The following is a 23,046-nucleotide window of genomic DNA, read 5'->3' on the forward strand; positions in this document are numbered from 1 at the left end:
AATTCCAGTATTTGTAGTATAAGGAGAGCTTAATCTGTTTAAAACATTCTAAAGATGAAAGATAATTCACCCATGCTCTGATCCATTGAGTTGCCTTTACAACATAACTTTCTGAGCACCTCATTATCAAATTCTTGAGGGAAATGACTTATAATTATATTTTTTATGTGTGTTTATTCTTTCTACTTTGTTATTCAAGTCCTGTGTGACTTTTTTGTTTACCTGATCTGTAAGGCAGTGCTGTCAGAATTTCTTAATAACTGTAATTAGGTCCTTTAATTTTAAAATTTCCAATAAATTTTCATTACACATTGAGTTATATTTGGTATTGTTTCATTTTTGTACTCATTTATTATATGTTTTATAATATAAAATGATTCTCTATCATAGGTAGGGTTTAAGTTTATTTTCTTGCTATAAATTCTTAATCCAGTGTTAATGGGAGGGTCATGTAATGAACATGCTTTCTAGTCAGACTTAGATCCACATTCAGATTATGGCTCTGTGACTAATTTACTAGTGTTTAATTAATCTCTCTGAACTGCAGATTTCCTACCTACAGCAGAGGTTAATAATGCCTGCCTCATATAATTATAGAAATGTCATATTAAATGACCTATTTCATGAAAGTTGCCTAGCACATGATAACACTAAATCCATTGTAGTTATTTTTATTTCTCCGATACATCTGTGTCCCTTTTTTTCTTACAATCTAAGGCTTTATTTAGGCCTATCTTTTGTAAATAGTGTATCATTAGCCTAGCAGTTTGTTTTTAAGAGAAAAATATAAACTGTTTTCATTTATTGTAATAATTGTTACCTTTGTCTTCATTTGATTAACTTTGTTGCTGTTTCCTTTCTGTGCTTTGCTCTACAGACTAAGTTTCTTTGCTCTTGTCTTTTGCATTGGTATGAATAGTTTTAATTCCATTAGTGGTTACGGTAAATTCTTAAAACTTTGTCATTATCAGAACAAAACAATGAAGTCCCTTTATGGATTATAAATAACCTAATGCTTTTTCTTCCCTTACTTTAAGTCCCTGTTTTTGAAGTATAATTCAATTAGTTTATTTCATTATTTCATTTTACACTATTAATTTACTTCCACATATTTAAGTGGTGTCAGTGTGAGAAAAGGAGCTTCTGAGAGCTAAAATCTGTCCTGGCTTCCACAGATAGCCCATGGTGTTCTCCTGTTGAATATTAACAATTTCTAAATCTCTGAGTGACATGTCACTCGCTGATCCCAAGGAAGAGAGATCTTGTAACTGGGCCTGAGCTTAGACCAAGTCACAGTGCAAACCCTCTAACAATGGCCAAACAGCCCCCTCTCGTATGGCTAACAGGAGTGACTGTTGATGCCTTACTTTGTTCCATTTCCCAGGCCTCCCAACTGTAGAATTACTACCCCTTTCTGACAACACCCAAGCCAGAAGCAGCCCTTGATCACTTGAGTCCTCCTATAAACTACCTACATGTGCCAAATTCCTTAACAAGCCTCCTTATACCTCTTACTAAGAAGCAACTGAGTCTCCATGGTGTGCAGTCTCTCTTTCTGCAGCAAGTAGCAATAAAGATCATTTTGACTACAGTTGTGTCCTAGTGGTCTCGGACTGACGTCAACAAATGATGAGCATCAACGTGCTTGTAACAGAATTTTGAACCATGTTGTCTCCAGTCTTAAAGTTTGAACTACCTCTTGATGATCTGAGCATTTTAAATCCCTGCATCCCCTCCCAGGACATCTGACAGTTCCTTACCATCCATCTCCTACAGACAATGCCATAGCTGAATAATAAATTTGTGGCTTAAAATCCTTCTAACTTGGAGCTCCATGTAGTTAGCTCCTGTGTTCCTGTCCTTTGGAATTCAGTACTGCAGTTAAGATTGAGGCTAATTTTTTGTTTCTTTGAAGATGACTTTTTGGGTATCTGGTCTTATTGCCAAGATTTGTTTTAATGTTAGAAATGTAAGTTTTAACAGAAAACATGGTTGTACTCCCTTGGGAACGTCTTACATAAGAAAGGGCACGATCTCTTCATGGGTGATCTCGGGGTCTTCCTGCTCATCATTTCCATCTATCTGCATTCTGGGCATGCCTTCCAAGCACAATTTTTCTATGATCAGTTCCTATTTTTACAGCCTTCAATGAGAATTTGAAGTTCGCTGAGGTAGGTTCCCACGTAGTCTCTTCTAATCTGATTCTTCCCTCAGCTCACTGCGTCTCTTACACCTGACCAACACCATGCAACAGTTATTTATAGAAAACTTTTGCTCTGTACAGTACACCTGAAAAAACATTTCTGCCTCCATTTACTCAGAGCACTACTCTTCATGTACTGCAGATTTTTCCACAGCCCTATTACTGTATTTCTTAATCATCTTTAAGGAAAAAGAAATATATCCCACCCCAGGGTTATGAATGCATCAAAACCTCACAGTCCACTTGAGCGCTAGTAAAACCCCCTGCAGCGAGATGATTGCTGGTTCCCATTCTGAAATACAAGCACATTTTAATCCTCCAGGCTCAAGGGGCTCACCCCAGTTAGGAAAGACTCCAAACTGGGGCTATGGTTCATCAGACAAAGGCTGGCTTGTCAGCCTTCTAAACATGAGCTCCAGAGCTCTCTCCTGTGCCTGGAATACGGCAGGCTCATATTTAGGGAGGAAAGAAGGAATGTTCTTCTATTCATATGTTTCTGTGGATATTTTAGAGGGAAATTGGAAAATGGTGGCCCATAGTTTTTATTGGGCCTTCTTATCTAACACATTTTCCTTAAGCTGTACAAGCTTGACAACTCCTATACATTATGTCTGTAATTTTGTATTTTTACATGAAAAAGCTAATAATTTATATTGAAAAATATTGATTACATTATAAAATGAAAACCTCTTAAACTAATGATCATGTCTGTATAAAAAAAGTGCACTAGAGACAGAAAAGAAATACATCAAAATGTTAGCAGCAGTAATATTTAGGTAACATGACTATGAGTGAATTTTATTCTTCCCTCTACTTTTCTGTATTTTCCAAATTTCCTGAAGTGAGTGATTACATTTTTAACAATTTAAGTTTAACAGCGGCTAAAATTATTATTGATCTGCACATTCATGGGAAAAAAAAGACTTCCTAAAAACTTTTTAAAATACCTCTCACCATGTAAAGAGGCTCAAACATTGTCGTAAATTATGAATGTGTGAAAAAACACTAAGAAGTCAAAGCGTGGATCTGTAATGTTTTTAAGTCAGGTTAACCTAGAGACCACTCATCAGTGGAGGGTTACAATCGAGATCAGAGACAAAGCCACTCGTGTGAAGAAACAGTGAAACCATCAATATGAAGAATTAAAGATAAGAAATACCTGAAGCAAAATGACCCCAAGTGGGTGTACTGGTTAGTACGGGTGGAAGGTTCTGGGGGAGGATTCTGGCCAAACCCAGGCATGCCAGCTATACATCTTGTCCCTCAACCCCAGCATGCTTCTCCTGCAGTGGGTCCTCTCAATAGCACAGGTCCTTTAACAGCAATCAATTATAAACTTAATGTAAATAAAGACTGAACTTTATCACAATTTAAGAAGGAAGAAATAACCTCACTCATTTATACTCCTCATATATGTTTTATGCTAACTTATTTTAAATTCTTAATTCTATCATGGCCTTATGAAAAATGCACAGTTCATGTTTCTTGTTTTCATCCCCTGCCCCCAATCCATTTCCCCCTCCTAATACAAGTACCCACAATTCTCAGCCATGTGCTTTGGGTGACACTCACTTCATACTCTACTCCAAGGATACCCCAAGGAATGAAATCAAACTCAACCATAGTCAATGATGAGATGTTTCTAGGACTCATGGAAAAGACACATTCTCTTAGCCTGTCCTCGATGGAAGGTCTGAGGATCTAACTGTGGAATAATGGGGTTCTGTATGGAGTCTTGGGGCAAAACCAGCATTGGAGAGACAGAGGACAGGTGAGTCCTTGCTGACCTTGTGAACTGCTCTATCTAGAATGATTCAAAGCCAGGGCTACCACTCGTCTTTCTTTTTCACTTAAGTCACTTTAAGTTGGGTTTCTGTCACACGTATCTGGTAAATTTCTGATTAATACAAAAATAAAATATTTTCTTACCTTAGCAAGGTTACTCTGAATTCACAATAACACAAATACTTTTCAGTATAGAAATGTACAATATGGGTGTTCACTTTGTGATCATTCACCAAGCTGCACATTTATGTTCTGTGCACTTTACCATATAGATACTATTCTTCAATTAAAAAGAAGGAATACTGTTGTTTATGTCAAGTCGTCAATATATAAATCACACCATTTCCCAATAAAAAAAAAATATCATATAGTCCATCAGATCAGAGTCCCAGGATCAGCTGAGGAAAGTTACTTGTACCCAAGAGGCAGGTCATCAAATACTTGTTAACTAAATATACCTTTGACTTTGTTGTTTAAACTTTAAAGAAAACATGACACTTAGAGGGGACTTACAGTCCATAAGGTATGCAAGATAAAGTCATCATATATGTAATTTTAAAAGTGAAAATGGGAAAGATAAAGTTAAGTTATGGTTAGAAATGGGTGAGATTCAATTTGATCAGCTATGAGGATAAAATGAAAAAATTCACATGAAAGAGTTGAGAATCATTTGGGTGAAAAAAAATCCTGTAAAATCCCCAAGTCATATTTATCAATAGTGGTAGAGAATCTCACAAGCAACTAAGAAACAAAACACATTTTGCTGTTATGCTCAAACTAAGGCATTTTATTAGCTGGCTTTACATCTTAAATAAGTTTGATTACCAGAGAAACAGTTTCCACTCATTCCAAATGAAGCTTTCAAAAAAGTTTACTTGCTGAAGGAAGAACATTCTTATGCTCAACACAAAATACCTTTATTATAAGCTTCAGCAAATCTTTTCTTAGAGTTTACTAAAACAAAATTGCTCAGGTCAAATATTAACTACCTCAACAACTCAACTTAGTTATTTTTCCTTAAAATGTGTGCAGTAGAGTTGAAAATCAGAAGAGAGAACTGTAAACATTTTGTGGTCTGGCTGGAAGTAGAGTTCACTTCACGATGATTCAATATCTTCTAACACACAATTCTGATAGTTTCCGTAAATCTCAGCAAAGCAAATCCATTTACTAAGATTTCAAAGGGAAAGATTTTGTTTTTTATGAAAGTGCAATATTAGCCTCTCTTTGCCAACTGGCAACTTGAAATATTTTTCAGGAGTGGTAATTAATACTTCTTTGCAGCTGAATAGCTTTAATTTTCCTCTCATTTAAAAAATATCAATTGCACGTTGTTCCTTTAATTGAGCAACTGGATTCTTTAAAAACAGAGGCTAGCTATTTCAAGCTTTTGGAAAATGGCAGAAATCCTGACCCATCATTCTTTAATCTGTAAAAGGAAAAAACAAACACATATTTGCTATAATTTAATTGATTACATTTTAAGAAAAAGGAAAATGGCAGTGAAATGATCATTACAGCAATATGAAACTTTTTTCCTACAACTTTTTCCTTCCCTTCTTTTGAATAGTCATATCATTTCTGAGATTTACTATAATCTTCCCATTATTTTACACAAGACACTATCTTATTTTTAGAATGCTCTTTTATAAGGACTGCTTTGACAGATTAAACAGATGTTAATGACGATGATATCAGCCTTTACTGAATGCTTTATATGTGCCAATCACTGTGCCAAGTGCTTTTTGTACAGATCATTTCATTTCATGACTCTAGGAGGTAGATTCTATTACCTTGTGTTTACAGCCAAATAAATGGAAGGAAAAATGTACTTGTGCTGCTAGGAATTAGTGGAACAGTAACACAAACTTGGGCAGTCTAACTCCAGAGTCTTTTATGTGACACACATATAACTGAATTTTGATAACCTAAACCTTTATGTTCAAGGTATACATCCAGCTAAATGAACTGAACAGGTTCTATGCAGGAAACAATCTTATGAAGTAAGGAAGCCCCCGTTGGAAGAAAAATTTTAATTACTGACATTTTCTGATTAATTTCTGGCTATTTTCTCCAAAACTCAATTGTACCTTATATTATATAATAGGTATGTTTCAGAAATATTACTAGTATGTTAACTGAACATTCTGAATGAAACATTCAAATGCACTGAGAGCCAGCTATTTAAAGAAAAATTTAATGAGGTCTCTTCTATTAAGCTAAATCACCACCTCCACTTCATTTGACTCGAAGTCTGTATTCTTATAATCTAGAGTACCTATTTACAGATCTATTCTTCAACAGACTTATTTTAATTTTGCACACTACAACTGGGTGGAGGAGAAGATTTGGAAGTCTTACTATAAGAAGTTCTAGCACAAAACATTTTCTTCTCATCACTCTTTTCATTCTTTAGAATAAATTTCAAAATTTTATTCTGATGCTATAACCATGTTCCCCTTAAGCCACAAAAACTCAATCTTAATTCTTAAAAATAGGAAGAGAAAACACATCATAACCATGGATACATAATCAATCACTTTAAAATACCTCAGTGACTACACCAGCAGCTATCGTGGAACCACTGTAACGCAGCATGAATCTCCCCAGCTCTTTAAAGTCTTTATACAGCTCAAGTGCGACTGGTCTTTGTGTCTGTAGCTCTACCAAAGCATTCTGGCCTTTGCTCAGCAATCTATCAAAAAAAAGAAAAGAAAAGAAACAGAACAAATGGATATCCAGGAGAGTTGAGTAAGTATAAAAGCAACCTGAAAAGTAAATGTCATTATCAATCAACAAATCAACTTAATTCTTTCAAAAACCTGAGAAAAAAAACAAAAGGTTTCTCTTAAAATGAAAATAAATGACTTTCTTCTGTGTTAGTTGAAAAAAATGAGAGGAGTAATGCTAGATTAAAGAAATATTAGCTAGTAGATATATATATGTGTGTGTCATACACACACACACACACACACACACACACACACACACACACACACACACACACATTTTTAAACCAATCTTCCACATACAACTCATCTCTTGAAGGACCCTGTAACCTAAAGTGCTCAAGGCCCTCCACCAAGCCTTCCCTTTCATTTCCTCATGAAATTGAGACGTTCAGTTATCTAATAAAGGAAGTAAGGCATTTGCATTTTAAAAGAAGAATACAATGCCCTGTGTCTTCTCTAGTAAAATTCTAATTGGTGGATTATTTGTTAGGAAGTTACCTTTCAAGGAATTACCTAATGCCAACACACTACTCTAAATATCTACCTTTTCTCTCTTCCCTCACATAGGAATAGTGATTCTTTAACAAGTTCAGGACAAAAGTCACAAAAGATTTTTCCACAATATGATGTTTGTAGGAAATGAAGGAGGATGGGGCATAGGCCTGATTGCAAACAGTTTTATACAAACAAGCAAGCAAACAAACAAAAATCCTTGTGCACTGGCCTCACCTTGACTTACTAACAGAAGCAGAACCCAAAAGGGGACAACTTGAAAATGTCCTCTCACTCAATTTTTATGTTCTCTGGGAGGATAGAGGACAGCAATCATAAACCCCCTTTTGAAAGATTAGTTCAGGGACAGACAGTTCAAATAAGCCAAACAACTTTCTGAAAAAGTATTCCAAAATTTCCAAATACTGGTTTTGGACAATTTCAGCCAAAGTCCTATTCCTTAGGGAGGAGAGCATCTAATATATTCATAATTTGCCCTTAATTTGGTTTCTAGAAAGTCTGATTCCATCCCACATAAAGCAATCAAGTCTACAATGTGCCTGAAGTAGAAATGAAGGGGAAGGGCCAGTATTGGGGCAAAGTAAGAGAAAAGGACTAAGCTGCAAATAAGGTGGCAGGGAAAACTAACATGAGAATATATTAAGACCTCGTCTCATGGAGCTAGGAGTTTGTAGCAGGAGCAGGGAGGGGTAAATCCAAAATTAGAAATGATAAACCAATTTCAGATTGAGAACTCTCCAAACCGCTTGTCTGGGTCAAACAACCTGGCTCCTGTCAAAAAGTATAGAGCTCTGTGAACCAAGTGAATGGGTTAGAATCCTGGCTCTCCAACTTGTTAGCTTTGTGACCTTATAACATATTATATAACCTCTCAAAGCCTCCGTTTCCTCATCTGAAAAATGGGAAAAATAATAGTAGTTGCTTCATATGGTTTCTGAGAATATAAACCCTATGCAAGCATTCATGCCAGAGCACAGAAAACAGCTGTCCTCAAGAAATGTGAACCATTAGTTCTATCACATTTCTCAGAACATTACACCAACAGTCATGTTAGAAGCTAAAGACTCAAGTTGAAAATAAAGAACTATCTTGAGGAGAGAGATTCAGCAGCCCTCTCTTCCTCCTTGCCAGAGAAGCAGGCCCTGGTGGAGAGCAGGGTGCAGATTCTCTTCCCCCTGCAGCCCTTTAACCCATTAACCCCCTCGGGCCTCTTACACAGGTGCAAGTGAGGAGGAACACTCAAGGGCTGAAAAAAGGGGATTTTGGGTGGGATTCCCCATAGGGGTGAAGTGAGGAAAACCCCAACGCTGAAGCAGCCAAGCCAAACTGTGGTTAGCCTTTACTTGAATAAGGGTAAGAAAAGTTTCTCAGGAAGCACTTCCTTTGAAAATGCCAGCCTTGTCCCAGCCACAGAGGAACTGTCCATCCATAGACCTAGATCCTAATGGTGATCAGAGGGGACTAACATGGTGGTGGTCGCTTCAATTTCAGGCTCTAGGCAGACTTTGAGCAGAAAGAACATACTTCCTGGGTGGGAAAAAACTAGGAGCTGCAGAGTATGTAGTTCACTTTCTTCCCGGGATGTTCTTAACATAGGGAATGATTCACATTAAGAAAGTGACAAGAAAGTTTTGCATCCAGCAGCTAGGCATAATTCAAATTCATCTTTAAAAATGTAGTTCTATTTGAATACCTTTACTTTTATAAGGTCAGTATCTAGGGCTTGATACATACATGTAAATTTATATTTACATTTTTATTTGCAATTCACACCCGACCACCACCCTAAAGAACAGAAATTACATCTAGCATTCATACCTAAATAGGAGCTTAAATATTTGCTTTGGTGTTTTAGTCTAGTCCTTGAACAAAATAATTTCTGGATCAAGTAAAAACAGAGTTCACTTACCACAAAAACAAATAGTATATAAATGAATTCATCTGTAAGAAATTGGCTTAAACTGCTTGTGTTTACTATTTGTACATTAAAACACTCACTTAGGCTTCTTCTTCGTGACTTCACCGGTACTTTTGTTTAAGACGCTAATCAATCGTTTAATAACAGCAGGTTCACTGACAGTTTGGTAGTGTAACAGCACCTAAAACAAAAATTGTAACACTAAAAACTCTTTACCACAGCATCCCTGGACCTTTTTTTGGGCACTCATGTTGAGCCGTATTAAACTCAGCAGCCTGCCTGGAGTCTGTCAGGGTCTTCAGGTGCTTTCTCTAGGTCCCACCACTCTACAATCAGGTTTTTCCTTAACTTAGTAAAGGAAAAGATCACAGTAAGCAGTTCCAAATTCTCCTCTACCACTTATTGCATGATGTTTAGCAAACTGCATAACCTTCCTTACAGGGCTTGATGAGAATTCAATATGATGAGGATGCAGATAGTGCCTGCTATAGAACATGTTCAACAAAAGTGAAAAGTTTCATCAGAAAAATGAGGGAAAAGAAAGCATGTGGTATTCAGCAGTAATTAACATATTCATGGATGGATAATGAGAATACAATATAGGGATCCTGTAGACAGGCTTTGTAGGCAGAGGTATGAGTTCAGATCTTAACCCAACACTTCCCTACTGTAGGATTTAGGGCAAGTCCTATAACAGGACCCTTCCCCCCCAACATCCCCAACTGCAGAGTCCTCATCACTAAAATGAGGAAAATCAGATCATGCTATTTTTAAAGTGGGGCAAACATTCAGTTAATTGGTGACCTTATATATTAGCTAGTATGTTCATGTTCTATATATAAGGAATAATATCAAAAAGATTAAAGAACTTAAGGTGTGGTGATATGTGTCAGATATGAATTTTATGCTGAGGTCAACTGGAGTCAGTTAGGCAGACTATCCTCCTTCAGGTAACAAGCACTGAGTATGCAATATGTCTACGGTTTGGGTAGAATGGAAAGACCAAATACACAGCAAAGTTTAACTGGTTTAATTTGCACATTGAAAAAACAAGAGGGACTTGTGAATGCACAATCCTGGATGGGAACTCTAAAAACCAAGTCATTCAATTAGCACTTTGATAATCCGTTCTTTCTTCTGGACTCACAAAAGTAGACCAGAATAATCATCTCATCTGAATTAAAATATGGGCTCCTTCTTGGTCTCTGACACCACTTCTATACTTCTACAACCCATTCTTCATGTATCTACCATACATGTTTTCTAAAATACAAACTTAACGATACATTCTTGCATCTTAAAATCATGGGAACATAAATTTCACTATAAGGCACCAAGTCCCTTCTCAATCTGACCCTTAACTCACCTCTCTCCCCAGTCTCATCTTTCTCCATCCTCTCTTGTATTCTGTGCTCCAGACATACAGAGATTTCATTCAATACATGCACCAAGCCCTTTTTAAATTTTTGGATTTTACACATACTCTGGTCTCTGGCTAGAAAACACCCTCCCTTCCCTGCATCTTCATTTGGTTAGCTCCTACTCATCCTGCTCTATCTCTCCTTCCAACATACCATCACCTCCTGCAAGAATCCTGAACTCCTGGTCTGAGCTAGATACCCTTCCTTTATGTCCCATGATCGCACTATACATCTCACTTTTATTGTAACTGCTAGTTTAAAATCTCATCATCCCGTACACATACGGGCTCTCTGAGTAAAAGGAACTATGGTATACCAGTGACAGACATTCAATTTGCACTCAGTAAATACTGGTGAAATGTATGGAAGAAGAAAGGAATAAAGAACACCTGAAACACATGGAGAAAACCAGTCACATGGGCTGGTTGGCTGATTTTTTTTGAAGGTTCAGCTGGACCTCCTTTACTCTACAAAGGCAAATTTGTTTTCTTTTTCAATGCCATTTGACTGTATCAATGGCGCTATGAACTAGAAAGATTACAGAAAAAAATTAACTGTCCGGAAAAAGGAAAACTTCCACTATGCATGGTCAAGTGGTGAGAGCCATGTCTGTGCATGTAGATGGAATCAGTTCTCAAACTGCACCAATATAACATAAATGTAACATAAAAGTAACATAAATCACATATCTTAAGAAACCTCTCTTTTGCAGCAAAGATCAGGATTCCTTCATTCAACTAGGGTGTGACAAGGAAACTGGTACTATTCTCCCTGGCTTGTCAAATTTGAAAGAACAGAGACACATGAACCTAATCAGGTTCCTTCTAACCTTTGTAAGTTACTGTGGGTTCCAGGGTAAAATCAGGGTGGATGAGAAATGGCTTGTGGCAGTATGGGTTAGGTTCTTTTTGTTTTTCTATCGTCAGAGTGTCTAACAGATAGTAGCTCAAACAAAATACTCATTGAACACATGAGTAACAAAATTTACATGCAGATAAATGGGAAGAACTGTACACTATTTTAACATTTTCGTTCATATTATATATAACCAAAAGCACCTAATATTCAAAGCCATACAGTATAATGTAAAGGGGGGCAAAAAGTATTGGATTTCAGAGCAAAAGGTGCTAAAGTGTGAGTGTTGGCTGAATCACTTACTACTCAGGTAGTCACAGCCTCTCAGAGTCTCTAGTTCCTCATTCGTAAATGGAGACATACCCTAATCTCTTATCTGCAATTCCAAAATCTCAAAAGACTGACAACCTAGGTTTTTTCCAAATTCTGTTATAAACCATTTAAGTGAGGCAACTTATAATCCTTATTTATTTCACTTAATATAATACCAGTAAGTTGTGGTGCAGAAATATTAGTATGTTTTATTACAGGGTGCTGACCCATTTTGTTAGGGGCTTTCCAAAACATGCATGCACCGTATCACCTTTTGAAAATCTGAACATTTCTGAATTCTGAAATATACTAGCTTTAAGAGCTTCTGATAAGAGTTGGGACTCTGTACTTCATGTGGGATTGTGACAATCAAATTATCTAGTTTTTGTAAACTATAGTGGGCTATATGTTAGGTGGCAAAAAGAAGTCAAATTATTCCTTTCCTCAATTTAAAAAACCTGTATTTTTAAATTATCAATGCATATATGGTCATTTGGTTTGCAACTATGGTACCAAAACTATTCAATAGAGAAAGGACAGTCTTTTCAATAAATGGTGCTGGGAAAAGTCTATAACCATATACAAAAGAATGAAGATGAAGTCTTATCTTAAACATTATATAAAAATTAACTCAGTGTAAGTCAAAGAACTAAGCAAAAGAATTAGAACTATAAAACTCTTACATGAAAATAGAGGGAAAAATGATGTTGAATCTGGCAATGATTTCTTGGATATGACACCAAAATTATAACCAACAAAGACAAAGTAAATAAACTGGGATTCACCAAAATTAAGAACACTGAATTACCATATGATCCAGCAATTCCACTCCTTGGTATATATCCAAAATAACTGAAAGCAGGGGTTCACACAGATACTTACCTATCAACGTTCACATAAGTATCATTCACAATTGCCAAAAGATGGAAACAACTCAACTGTCCATTAACAGATGAATGGATAATCAAAATGTCGTACAAACACACAATGGAATATTATTCAGCATTAACAACAAATGAAATTCTGACACGTGCTACAACATGCATGAACCTTGAAAACATTATGCTAAGTGAAATAAGTCAGACACAAAAGGACAAATACTGAATGATTCCACCTACACGAGGTACATAAATTAGACAAACTTACAGAGAAAGAAAGAAAGAATAGCAGCTACCAGGAGATGGGGGAAAGAATAATAGGGAGTTATTGCTTAATGGGTACATAGTTTCAGTTTGGGATGGGGAAAAAGTTCTGGAGATGGATGTTGATGGTTGCACAGCCATGTGAATATATAATGCCACCAAATGGTAAACTTAAATATGGTAAATTTTATGTGATAAATATTTTTACCAAAGTAAATTTAAAAAACATTAATTTAGTTGAAGATAATCCATTCCTCTATTTTTTCTTATTAAATATAAAGAACTAACCATATAAAGCAAAGGAAACAAATATTTTTATGTAGCATTAAGGCATTAGTCCCTAAACAGTGAAATTTTAATTGCTTAGATGCCCTTCTTGGTTTAAAAAAATGAAGGTTTCTCCCAACAGTGAGTGGATTGAATGATAAAACATAACCATTTCTTCTGAAACAAATTTCATCTTGGCATTCGTGAATCAATACACACAGGAGGAATCTCAGAAAGCAGCACCAAAAAACTTTCAATCCACACTTAATTTTAAGAAACTACAGAGGACAGGAAAACAGTATTACTATTCAAAGTAACTACTGACCTTTTGACCTTGCTACCTCTCCATTGGCAAAAATTATTGCTGTCTGAGTAAAATTATGCAGTAACCAGTCTCTCCAGTGGCTCCTCAATGGACATACTGCTTTCTAAGAATGAGTGCCAACAGTTCATAGCAATTAAGCTGTGGTTTCTTGCCCATCAAAATTCACGGATTTTGAATATTTAAAAATTAAAGATTTCCAAGTATAATAATTTCTTTGGAGAGAAGCTTTTATGCCTTTTTTAGCATATGGGAGAAATGTACTACAATTATAAAACTAAAGAATTTAAACAGTATCTTATAAATATAATTTTTATATGATCAAATACATAGAAATAACAACAAAGAATTATAAACCCAGCACATGGTTATCTCAAACATGTGTAAGTATAAAATGAATTTAAATGAGCTTAATTTATTCCCAACCTCTGAAACACTGTCACTAACTGAAATAAAATTTAAAGGCCAATTATTATTACTCTCTTAATTTACTTCAAAGATGCATCAAATGGGAAAGGTGACCTGTTTACATTTTCAAAGGCAAGCCATTTAATTCCATTGAGAAACACTTTTTATTGTGCACAATCTGTACTACATAAGCTGATCAAGAAAAAATTTCTAATGGGAAAGTGCTCAGTTGTTAAATGGTAAAAGCAAGGTGCCAAACTATAGAGTATGGCCCCAAATAACTGAAAAAAATTACACATTAAAAAAAGGAATTCATTTTTTCTAGATGAGTAACAGTATAGAATAAAATTCCCCTCTTCCCATAAATGTATATGTTCAAATGATACTGGCCAATGATAACCTGCAAACCAATCTCACAGCATGCAGGGTCTGAAAGTGTTACTTCAGCATAAAGTTTACCCTATGTCAAGCACCCTTAGAATATACCCATAAACACCAATGAGTGGACAAAATATACACATAAAAATACACTGAAATGTAAAGAGTAGATATTTATGGATTATGCAATTATAGAACCTTATTATCTTGAGTGTGCTTTCCAAAATTTTCTGTAATGATGTACTACTTTTACAGTCAGAAAAACTACAAATGAGCATATCAAAATAAAACAAAAACAGAAAGACCCAATCTAAGATTAGTCAGGTAACCTGAGAAGACAAGAAAAAAATATCTACCATTTTCTCTAGATGCTTTTATTATTTTCAACAGTTTGTACACTATTGATTATGAAAATTCTTCTCAATGATTCTTTGGAAAAATCCCCAGGCTCAAAGATTAAGATAAAAAACAAAATAAAAATGATTTCTTAATTCTAATTTTATGTTTTTCTGGATAAGAGTATTAAATATTACCTGGCAATAACTATAGCATCATCACTTGTAAAGAGTTACTACTTTTTAAGATGGAGTTACTTTGAATTTATAAAAACAATAACCATGAAATATTCTGAAACTTACAGGAAATCCTTTAGTGATAGGAACTTCAATATTAAAGATGAGGATTCGGGCTCTGAAACGAGTGCAAGCTTTAATGGGTTCTTTGGGACCACAGAATATGCAGCCAACACTGTAAACAAAAAACAAAAGGAGAGAAGGTAGTTGTGAAATAAATAAATATGCATCCAACATGAATACTTCTAAAACCACTTATAAAGTAAAACAATTAAGTAAATTAGGGACTTTTCCTAAATATTTCCTCCTGGGTTAAAGCATGGTTTTATACCATTATTAACCTTATATGATTTTTCATACATTACAGCTTTCACTCAAAAAACATGTCAAGTATCTGCACTGACATTTATTAATTTCCATTTTAAATAGGTTTTGCTTATCATTCTTGTACTTTGACAAGTCCCTATTTCTGGCCAAATGATATTCACAATTAAGACTCATTCTTTCATCTGAGCTAGTGAATTGCAAAATTTGTGTGTTTTGAGGTTCTATATCCCAAAAAATGGTTGCTTAAAACTCATTTTCTCACTCACTTGATTTTGATGATATCCATCCCAACCAACGTAAGACTAACATGATCGCCTGCCGCTGCCCAATCAACAGGTTCATCGTGCAGAGTGATTCCTGGAAATGAGTAAGAACCAGAGCACACAGTGAAACACCTCAATATTGAACCATAACAACCAAGAGAATTTGGCTGATTCGTGCCTCCTCAGTCACTACTCATCATTTTCAATATGAATGGATTGAGAGTGAGAAGTCTAACTGTGAACGTTAAGGAAAACACACTTCCTCCGGACTTGAGTCTTCTGGAACACCACCCTAAACATAAAGTGACTTATCTTTGTCTGCAAAAGACTGATTTCTGCTTATACAGTCAAGATTTTTTAACTCATTTACACAACTGGTATATTCATTAAACAGCCCCCATTCAAAAATTTATCTTATATTAATGGACATAGGAATAATAATACAGTTTAAATTATTTTAATAACATAAGATGGGACTGAGGACAGTGTCCAGTAATATTTCACTTTCTTGAGCTCTGCTTTTAATTTAACAACCACCTAAACATATGCCAGTAACCCATAGGGCATGAGTGCTCAGTCAGATGGTGCTCTTGGCAGGCTCCCCATTATTCCTGGCTCAAAAGAACTGCTCCCCAGAGAGATGCACCATGGTAACTGGTTATATAGAAAAGAGGAGATTAATAGTGCATGAAAATTCAACTTAAAAATGATCCTGGGTGTTGCTACATGCCTTTATTACCTAGGGATAATCCTGGAGAACTGCAAAGGGCAATACTCAGCTACTTTATCCAAAGCTTTTACAAGTTATCTTGTATTTTCCAAATCTATGGGATAAGTTCCTTTCCATTGAAACTTGAGCCTTTTGATAAAGACAGTATGTAGGCCAACCACTGCGGAAGAGTTCCTGATTGACATGTTTTTTAGTAATTATAATTCATCCATATCTTTCTGAAAAATACTTATTTTTCCCATATAGCACACTCTTAAGCAAGTTTCTTTTACTTTCTGGGAGTTATAGGAGAACTTATTTTTGCTATGAAATGTAGAACTGAAGAGAGGAGTTAGTTACTTATATACAATAGAGTTGCCTTTAGCTTAGGATTTTGAAGAGCTTTCTTATTAGAAGTTCAATTCACAATATGAATTTTCCTAAAGGTGATATAAAATGATCACATTTTCTCCTCCCAATCATGTTACACTGCCTACATAAGATATTTATCTATCTTAAGAACCTTCATTCCCTTACTCACCTTTAAATGTAGGTTGAACTGTTACCTAAATAGATAGTCATTAATTTCTTACAATCTCTAAGATATCAGATTTTAAAGTAAGCAAATTAATTCAAACAAAATGTTCATTCAAATTTATAAATTAGTCAGGTAAAACTCTGGATATAAACTAAAAATAAGAGCAACAGAAGGCAAAGTATTGAAAAATATTTTTAAAACTTCTAATTCCCAGTAGGTTATACTGTAGCCTAAAATTGTTAGAAATTATATTCTTTCATAATATAATAAAACAGATATTCAGTTTTATGTTGAAATCAGAGGCTTAGCTGGAAGCTAGTTTAAGGTAAATACAGAATTATAAACGTTTAAGCAGAATTCAGAAAAGAATAGTATGTGTACATTTAAGTCAAATAACTAGAAGACATATATTTAACAATCATCATGGAAGGTCATATATTAGATCTGTGTACAAAAACAGTAATTGTGGCACTTCAATTTCTCTTTTCAATATTAGGATTCTCTGCATTTGCATCTTATTTTCTTACTTAGATGTTGCTGTAAAAAAAACTTTTATGGGGGGGATTTGGGGGGCAGTATAAACATGATCCAAGCTGTTAACTTACAGTAATTCTGAAATACACATTTCAAAACAACAGACTGTAGCAGTCTGCTTTACCATTGACTATTTAGTGCCAGATGAGGGTTAGATTTAATTTCTGCTACTGAATACTACTTTACATGTATCTGTCAGGTGTCTATACATCTGGTGAAATTCTAACTAGGCTTCTTGAATCAGTGGCAAAAAAGAGATGCTACATAGTTAGAATGTTATAACATTTATATACATAGTCACAACAGAAAAAATCGTTTAATGTTTTCACATTTTTACCTTCAACAGTTAGTATCATTTTGACAGTCAGTTACAATTTCACTAAGAGGTTATTTACTCTGGAGTTAATAACTGAAGTACTTTTAAAAATCTGCTGTCTCAATTTTAGGGTTGTTTAGCAAAAGAATCTTGCAGAGGAATACCTTTTGCAGTACAAGTTTCGTTAGGAGGTATTGCTAGTAGTCGGTCACCAGACTGGATATAACCAGCTTCAATTTTGCCAGTTACACAAAATCCAGATCCTTGATCTGCAAAATAATGTCAAAATCTTATAATGATTCATATAGCAATGCTATCTGATGATTAATACTGTTAGCTACAGTTTCCTGGTAGTTATATAAAACTAACAGTTCAATGAACATTATGCAATGAACATTTCAGAATTGTGGGATTAATATATAAATCAAGTATAGAAATCAAATGTATAATCATATATGACTTGATTATTTTTCCTGTAATTCCTGATAAGTGATCAGGAACAGAACAAACAAGACCAAAACAGTTTCTGTGACCTAAATGCCCTTGCTATTGTTTCAATACCAAGTAAGACGTCGCACCCCAGGAGACTGGAGACTGCCGAAGATTAAGTTGAGAGTTAGTAGATAGTTGTCTATTAAGTTCCCCACACAGAATTCTATTGTTGTTAACATGTATTTGCTCAATAAATAGGAAGGGTGCCTCTCAGCACCACTCTTGCGCTGCTACGCCTTGAGTACCCTGGCCGGCCCTTTCAGATCTTCAATATCTCATCGCGTCTCCTCCCTTGTCTGTGGGTCAGAAGCAGGGAGGGGACCGGCACAGAATTTTTAATCTATCTACTAAATATGGCATACCACCTTCTACTCTTGATTTTCTTACAAATAAAAATATTCTTACTACAAAAAGGGGGAATTCATTCCTTTTCCAAATACTTAGTAAGTGCCTACTAAGTACCAGGCACAGTGCTAAACTCTGGGAATAAAGAGATGAAAATATAAGCCCCTCTCTATAAGGAGTTTACACTAGTGAAGACAAAGACAAAACAATTCTACTGTCTCCTGCAATAAATGCTATTTATAATACACATTGCAAACAGGAAAAGGTACACCAAAGAATCAACAGAAAAAAATTATACTTCAGCTGGGCACTTAGAGGGAGAAAGAACAGGAGTTAACCAGGTAGCTTTTGTGTATAGGCAGGAGGAAGAAAGAAAGTGTATTTGCAAAGGCACAGACTCTTAACTGAACACAGGATGTGCTAAAACCCCTTTGTCATTTATGTGGAATTTATATCAGACCATATGGAATAATGAGGGAAAGGCAGACATGAGCCTACAGAGGTAAGCAAGGGACAAATAGTAAAGAGGTCCCATAAATCTCACTTAAGACTTGAATTTCATGTTCAGTTAAGTAATGGGAAGACAATAAAGAATTGTGAACAGAGAAGTGGCATGATGGTGTATCTGTGTCAGAGGGGAGGGGAGGTCGACAGAAATGCACACACTGACTGTGACGGAGATGTGATGGGGATGATAGCAAAAAGAGAAATCTGAGATGATGATGCATTAACTGGGAGATAGGAAACTAAGGAACATGGTCCATCTTAGCCTTGGAGAATTTGTATGTCTACAAGCCATACAGGAGGAAAAGATGCATTCAAAGCACATCAATTACCCCAAATTCCATGAGAATGGCACTCGGGGAGCACACTTCCCCTGGAGATGTCCAGGAGCAGTTAGCATATATAGCTGGAGAGTGAGATAGGTCTGGGTTGGAGGTACAGATCTGGGAAGCATCAAGACGCAGGAGATAGGTGAGCTCATGCATGTCTGTCCAAAGGAAGCATGCAGAGCAAGAAGAAGACTGAAGCAGTAGAACACCAGCTCAGAGACAGAGAGAGAGGACCCACAGGGAAGGTACAGAGAAGTCAGTCAGTCAGACACACAGGAGAGCAGGGGAAAGTGGGTCACACAAACCAAGGGAGAACAGCTTCCAGGCAGATGTGCCCACGAGCCTCAGAAAGAACACCACATTCAAGTAAGAAGGAGGCAAAATAGAAATTGAAAAATATGTACTGAGGCAACCAAGAGGTCACCAGGTAACCTCAGTGGGAACACATAGAGGGGAGCTGTGCTAGCTGGTGCCCGGAAGCAGCTTGAAGAGAGAATGGGTGATGAAAACTATAGTCAGCAAGCTTAATGAAAAAGAAATGAAGCACCTCTTGCATTTTAAGTAGATAACAGGCATTTTGAAAAGAATTACCATATTTCCTCTACTATAAGGAAGCTAATAATAAGGATAAATTTCAATTTCACTGAATGGTTTTTATGAAGCACCTTCGTTCATTCACTTCTTAAGCATGTGTTCTGTGCTGGGCACTGATCTAAGTCCTGCAGATATAGATATAGAAGAGAAAGTACTTGTCCTGAGGAAGTTTGCAGTCTAAGTAAAATAAACAGTGCAGAAACAACTACAACCCTGCATGGAAAACACAATGATAGAGGATAGAGAGAACCCAGAAGGACACCTTAAGGATGTGTGTGGGTGAGCTAGCCAGTTCTCAATTTATTGCTGCTCAATTTCAAATCCACTCTTCACTGCCTGCTCCACAATAATGGAGATTTGAGGGACAAATGACATCCCTACCATACTGATTATTCCAATATACAAATATGTTGTATCCTTCTATTTACTGAGATCTTTTATTCCATTTCCATCTTATAGTTTTCTACATAGGGTCTTATACCGATTAAGTTGAATGAATTCTTAGATATTTAATATAATACCTTTTCCAATAAGGTCTGAACCCCTCCTAAGTTTGTCCATCCTTGGGTACTCTTCCTTAGCCCTAGGGCACCATATAGTTTCCTTGTATCTTATAGACATTCTTTTATTACATTAACATATTAAACTTCACTTTTTACCCATGTGTAGTATCTATCTCCTGATTGGACCCAGACTGCTACAGATGGGTAGGAAATTGTCAAGTAAAGAGAGAGAAGAGCAAAAACGTGGGCAGACATGGTGGCAATAAAAACCCTATATGGTTAGGAAATAGATGATCCAGTTTGGCTGGAGGGTATGGAAACTAAGGGACCTATTGGGAGGGAAAAAAAAAACCACGAGGCTAGGAAGATAGAAAATAAGGATTTTCATACCTGGAAGATGAGTATGAGATGGGGAAACGGTGAGTAAACTGCAGATTTTTCTGGGCTTAGAAGTTAAAGTAACTAGAACTGTGCACTTTGAGACTGACTTGAAAATGATCCTACACTGGCATAAAGAAGGGAGAATACGAAGACAATATAATAATTTCATCCAAGAAAAGAGGTTGGGAGAGAACCGCAAGGCAGGGGCCATACTGAAGAAGCACCTACCTTTGAAAACATCAGATACACATAATCTAAAAGGCTTATCAATAGATCTTTGAGGGGGCTTGAAGGAATCTGGAAAAAATGGCAAGAAAGCAAGGTTTAGTTTAAAAGTAATTTTTGATTCATGTCCAGTGAGCTCACTATAGTCGCATGACTCCTAGAAAATAACTTCTTTTATAAATACTAATTGCAAATTGACTGTCACTCATATCACATTTTTTAGTTTATGAACTGTTTCACACATGTATCTCATTTAATGTCGGCAAAAGTACATAAGGTAGGTAGGGTGGGCATGAGCCTCATTAATTAAATAAGGAAAACTGAGCATTAGTTTAAATGTTACGTGTAATTTCAAAACTGGTAGCCAAACTCCTCTGACTACAAACCCTATGCTTTTTCATACACAACACTGCCTCCCATGAAGAACTCTAAATAATAATTAATATTAATATCCAGTTTATAATGCATTAAATTAGTACAGTAGTATTCTTACCAATTTGTTCTAATAAACATAGTCCTTTATACCATTTTGTCAGTTCATTTGACTGAGATCTTGTGATTAGATTTTCACCACTGAGGCCACTGGTAGGGATAAAAGCTACATCACTTTCCTATTAAAAAAGATTGGATATATGAAATTAACACAATATTATTTTAAAAAGTTAAAAGGTTCGTTACTGCCATAACTGTACCAAGTCTGTGAAAGCAAAAAAGTAATAGAAATCACAGCACTACAAAGTAGAAGTTATCTGATCCAAAAGTTTCCAACTTTTTTTTATTTTGTGGGAAACTTACAAACTTGTTTCAAAACACTGAAGCGTTTTTACCTGGTAACATAAGCAAGTTTCACATTTTTGCTGGGAAATTCCTCTACTAGTTTCCACATTTCTCTGTGACCTCCTCAAGGCTACACACCTAATTTAACAGCTAAGAAAAAAACCTTTTATTTGTTAAACCTAACCCAATTTAGGAAATATTTGCAATTTTCTAAGATGAAGTGATCCAAAGACATAGGATATACATGATACTGGGGGCAATAAAAACAAAAATTAAATATACTAAACAAGACAAGAACATCAAAGTATTAGTTTTTACTCTCTTATCAGTAAGATAAGGCTTAAGTAAAGTAACCAAATAATTCAAATTTATCTTACCTTAAAACCTGCTTGCTTAAGAAAGTGCCCAAGTTTTCCAGTAATCTCTTGAAACCTTTCTTGTTGCCAATTAACCTGATAAAGATCCAATTTATTTTTAAAACTATGCTTCAGACCATGCTATATATAAAATGTACATTTCTGTAATGAAATACAAATAATCAAGACTATAAAATATAAATATGAACTCCTTTTAAATATGAAATCTATTAAAATTTAAACTCAGAATATCAGATCTTACTATTAAAAGTAACTTTTCCTACAAGAGAAAGCCTAGAAACAAACTCCAATACATACAGGCAGACCTTAGAGATACTGTGGGTTCAATTCCAGGCCACCATAATAAAGCAAGTATCACAATAAAGTGAGTCAAATGATTTTGGCTTCCCCATGCATATAAAAGTTGTATTTACACTATACTGTGGTCTGTTAAGTGTACAATAGGATTATGTCTTAAAAAATGCAGATGAGGGCGGAGCCAGGATGGCGGCGTGAGTAGAGCAGTGGAAATCTCCTCCCAAAAACACATAGAGCTATGAAAATATAACAAAGAAAAATCTTCCTAAAATAGAGACCACAGGACACAGGACAACATCCAGACCACATTCACACCTGCAAGAACCCAGCGCCTTGTGAAGGGGGTAAGATACAAGCCCCAGCCCGGCGGGACCCAAGCGCCCCTCCCCCCGGCTCCCGGCGGGTGGAGAGAAACCGGAGCGGTTTTTTTTTTTTTTTTTTTTTTTTGGCGAGCGCCTTTTGGAAGCCTTAGAGGGACGGGCCCCCGTTGCTGGGGAGGCAGGGTGGCGGGACCGGTGAGGAGGTGCCTGGGAACGGCGCCGGAGGACAAAGAATATCCCGCGTTTCTCCCTGCGAGACCGGGGGGCGGGTGCCTGAGACCGGTGCCTGAGGACGGAGGAGGTCGCGCGTTTTTCCCCTTTTTTTTTTTTCTCTTTTTGGCGAGCGCTTTTTGGAAGCCTTGAAGGGACGGGGACCCCAGTGCTAGG

General features: G+C 36.1%; 1 protein-coding gene across 3 annotated transcripts in view; it reads right to left on the bottom strand.

Annotated features, from left to right (window-relative positions):
• Positions 1-4,746: 4,746 nt before the first annotated feature.
• HBS1L (HBS1 like translational GTPase) overlaps positions 4,747-23,046 on the bottom strand; it is an 88,535-nt gene continuing 70,235 nt past the window's right edge. For all 3 annotated transcript variants that reach the window (XM_017646993.3, XM_073219635.1, XM_073219634.1), the window contains 9 exons: positions 22,043-22,117; positions 21,382-21,499; positions 20,892-20,960; positions 17,680-17,784; positions 15,422-15,512; positions 14,895-15,003; positions 9,232-9,332; positions 6,539-6,683; positions 4,747-5,417 (listed from right to left, as the gene is read on the bottom strand). In XM_017646993.3, coding sequence (XP_017502482.2) covers positions 5,406-5,417; positions 6,539-6,683; positions 9,232-9,332; positions 14,895-15,003; positions 15,422-15,512; positions 17,680-17,784; positions 20,892-20,960; positions 21,382-21,499; positions 22,043-22,117 — 825 coding nt within the window. In that variant the 3' untranslated portion in view covers positions 4,747-5,405. The remainder of the gene's footprint in view (positions 5,418-6,538; positions 6,684-9,231; positions 9,333-14,894; positions 15,004-15,421; positions 15,513-17,679; positions 17,785-20,891; positions 20,961-21,381; positions 21,500-22,042; positions 22,118-23,046) is intronic.

This window comes from Manis javanica, chromosome 13, assembly GCF_040802235.1.
Source record: "Manis javanica isolate MJ-LG chromosome 13, MJ_LKY, whole genome shotgun sequence".
NCBI lineage: Eukaryota > Metazoa > Chordata > Mammalia > Pholidota > Manidae > Manis > Manis javanica.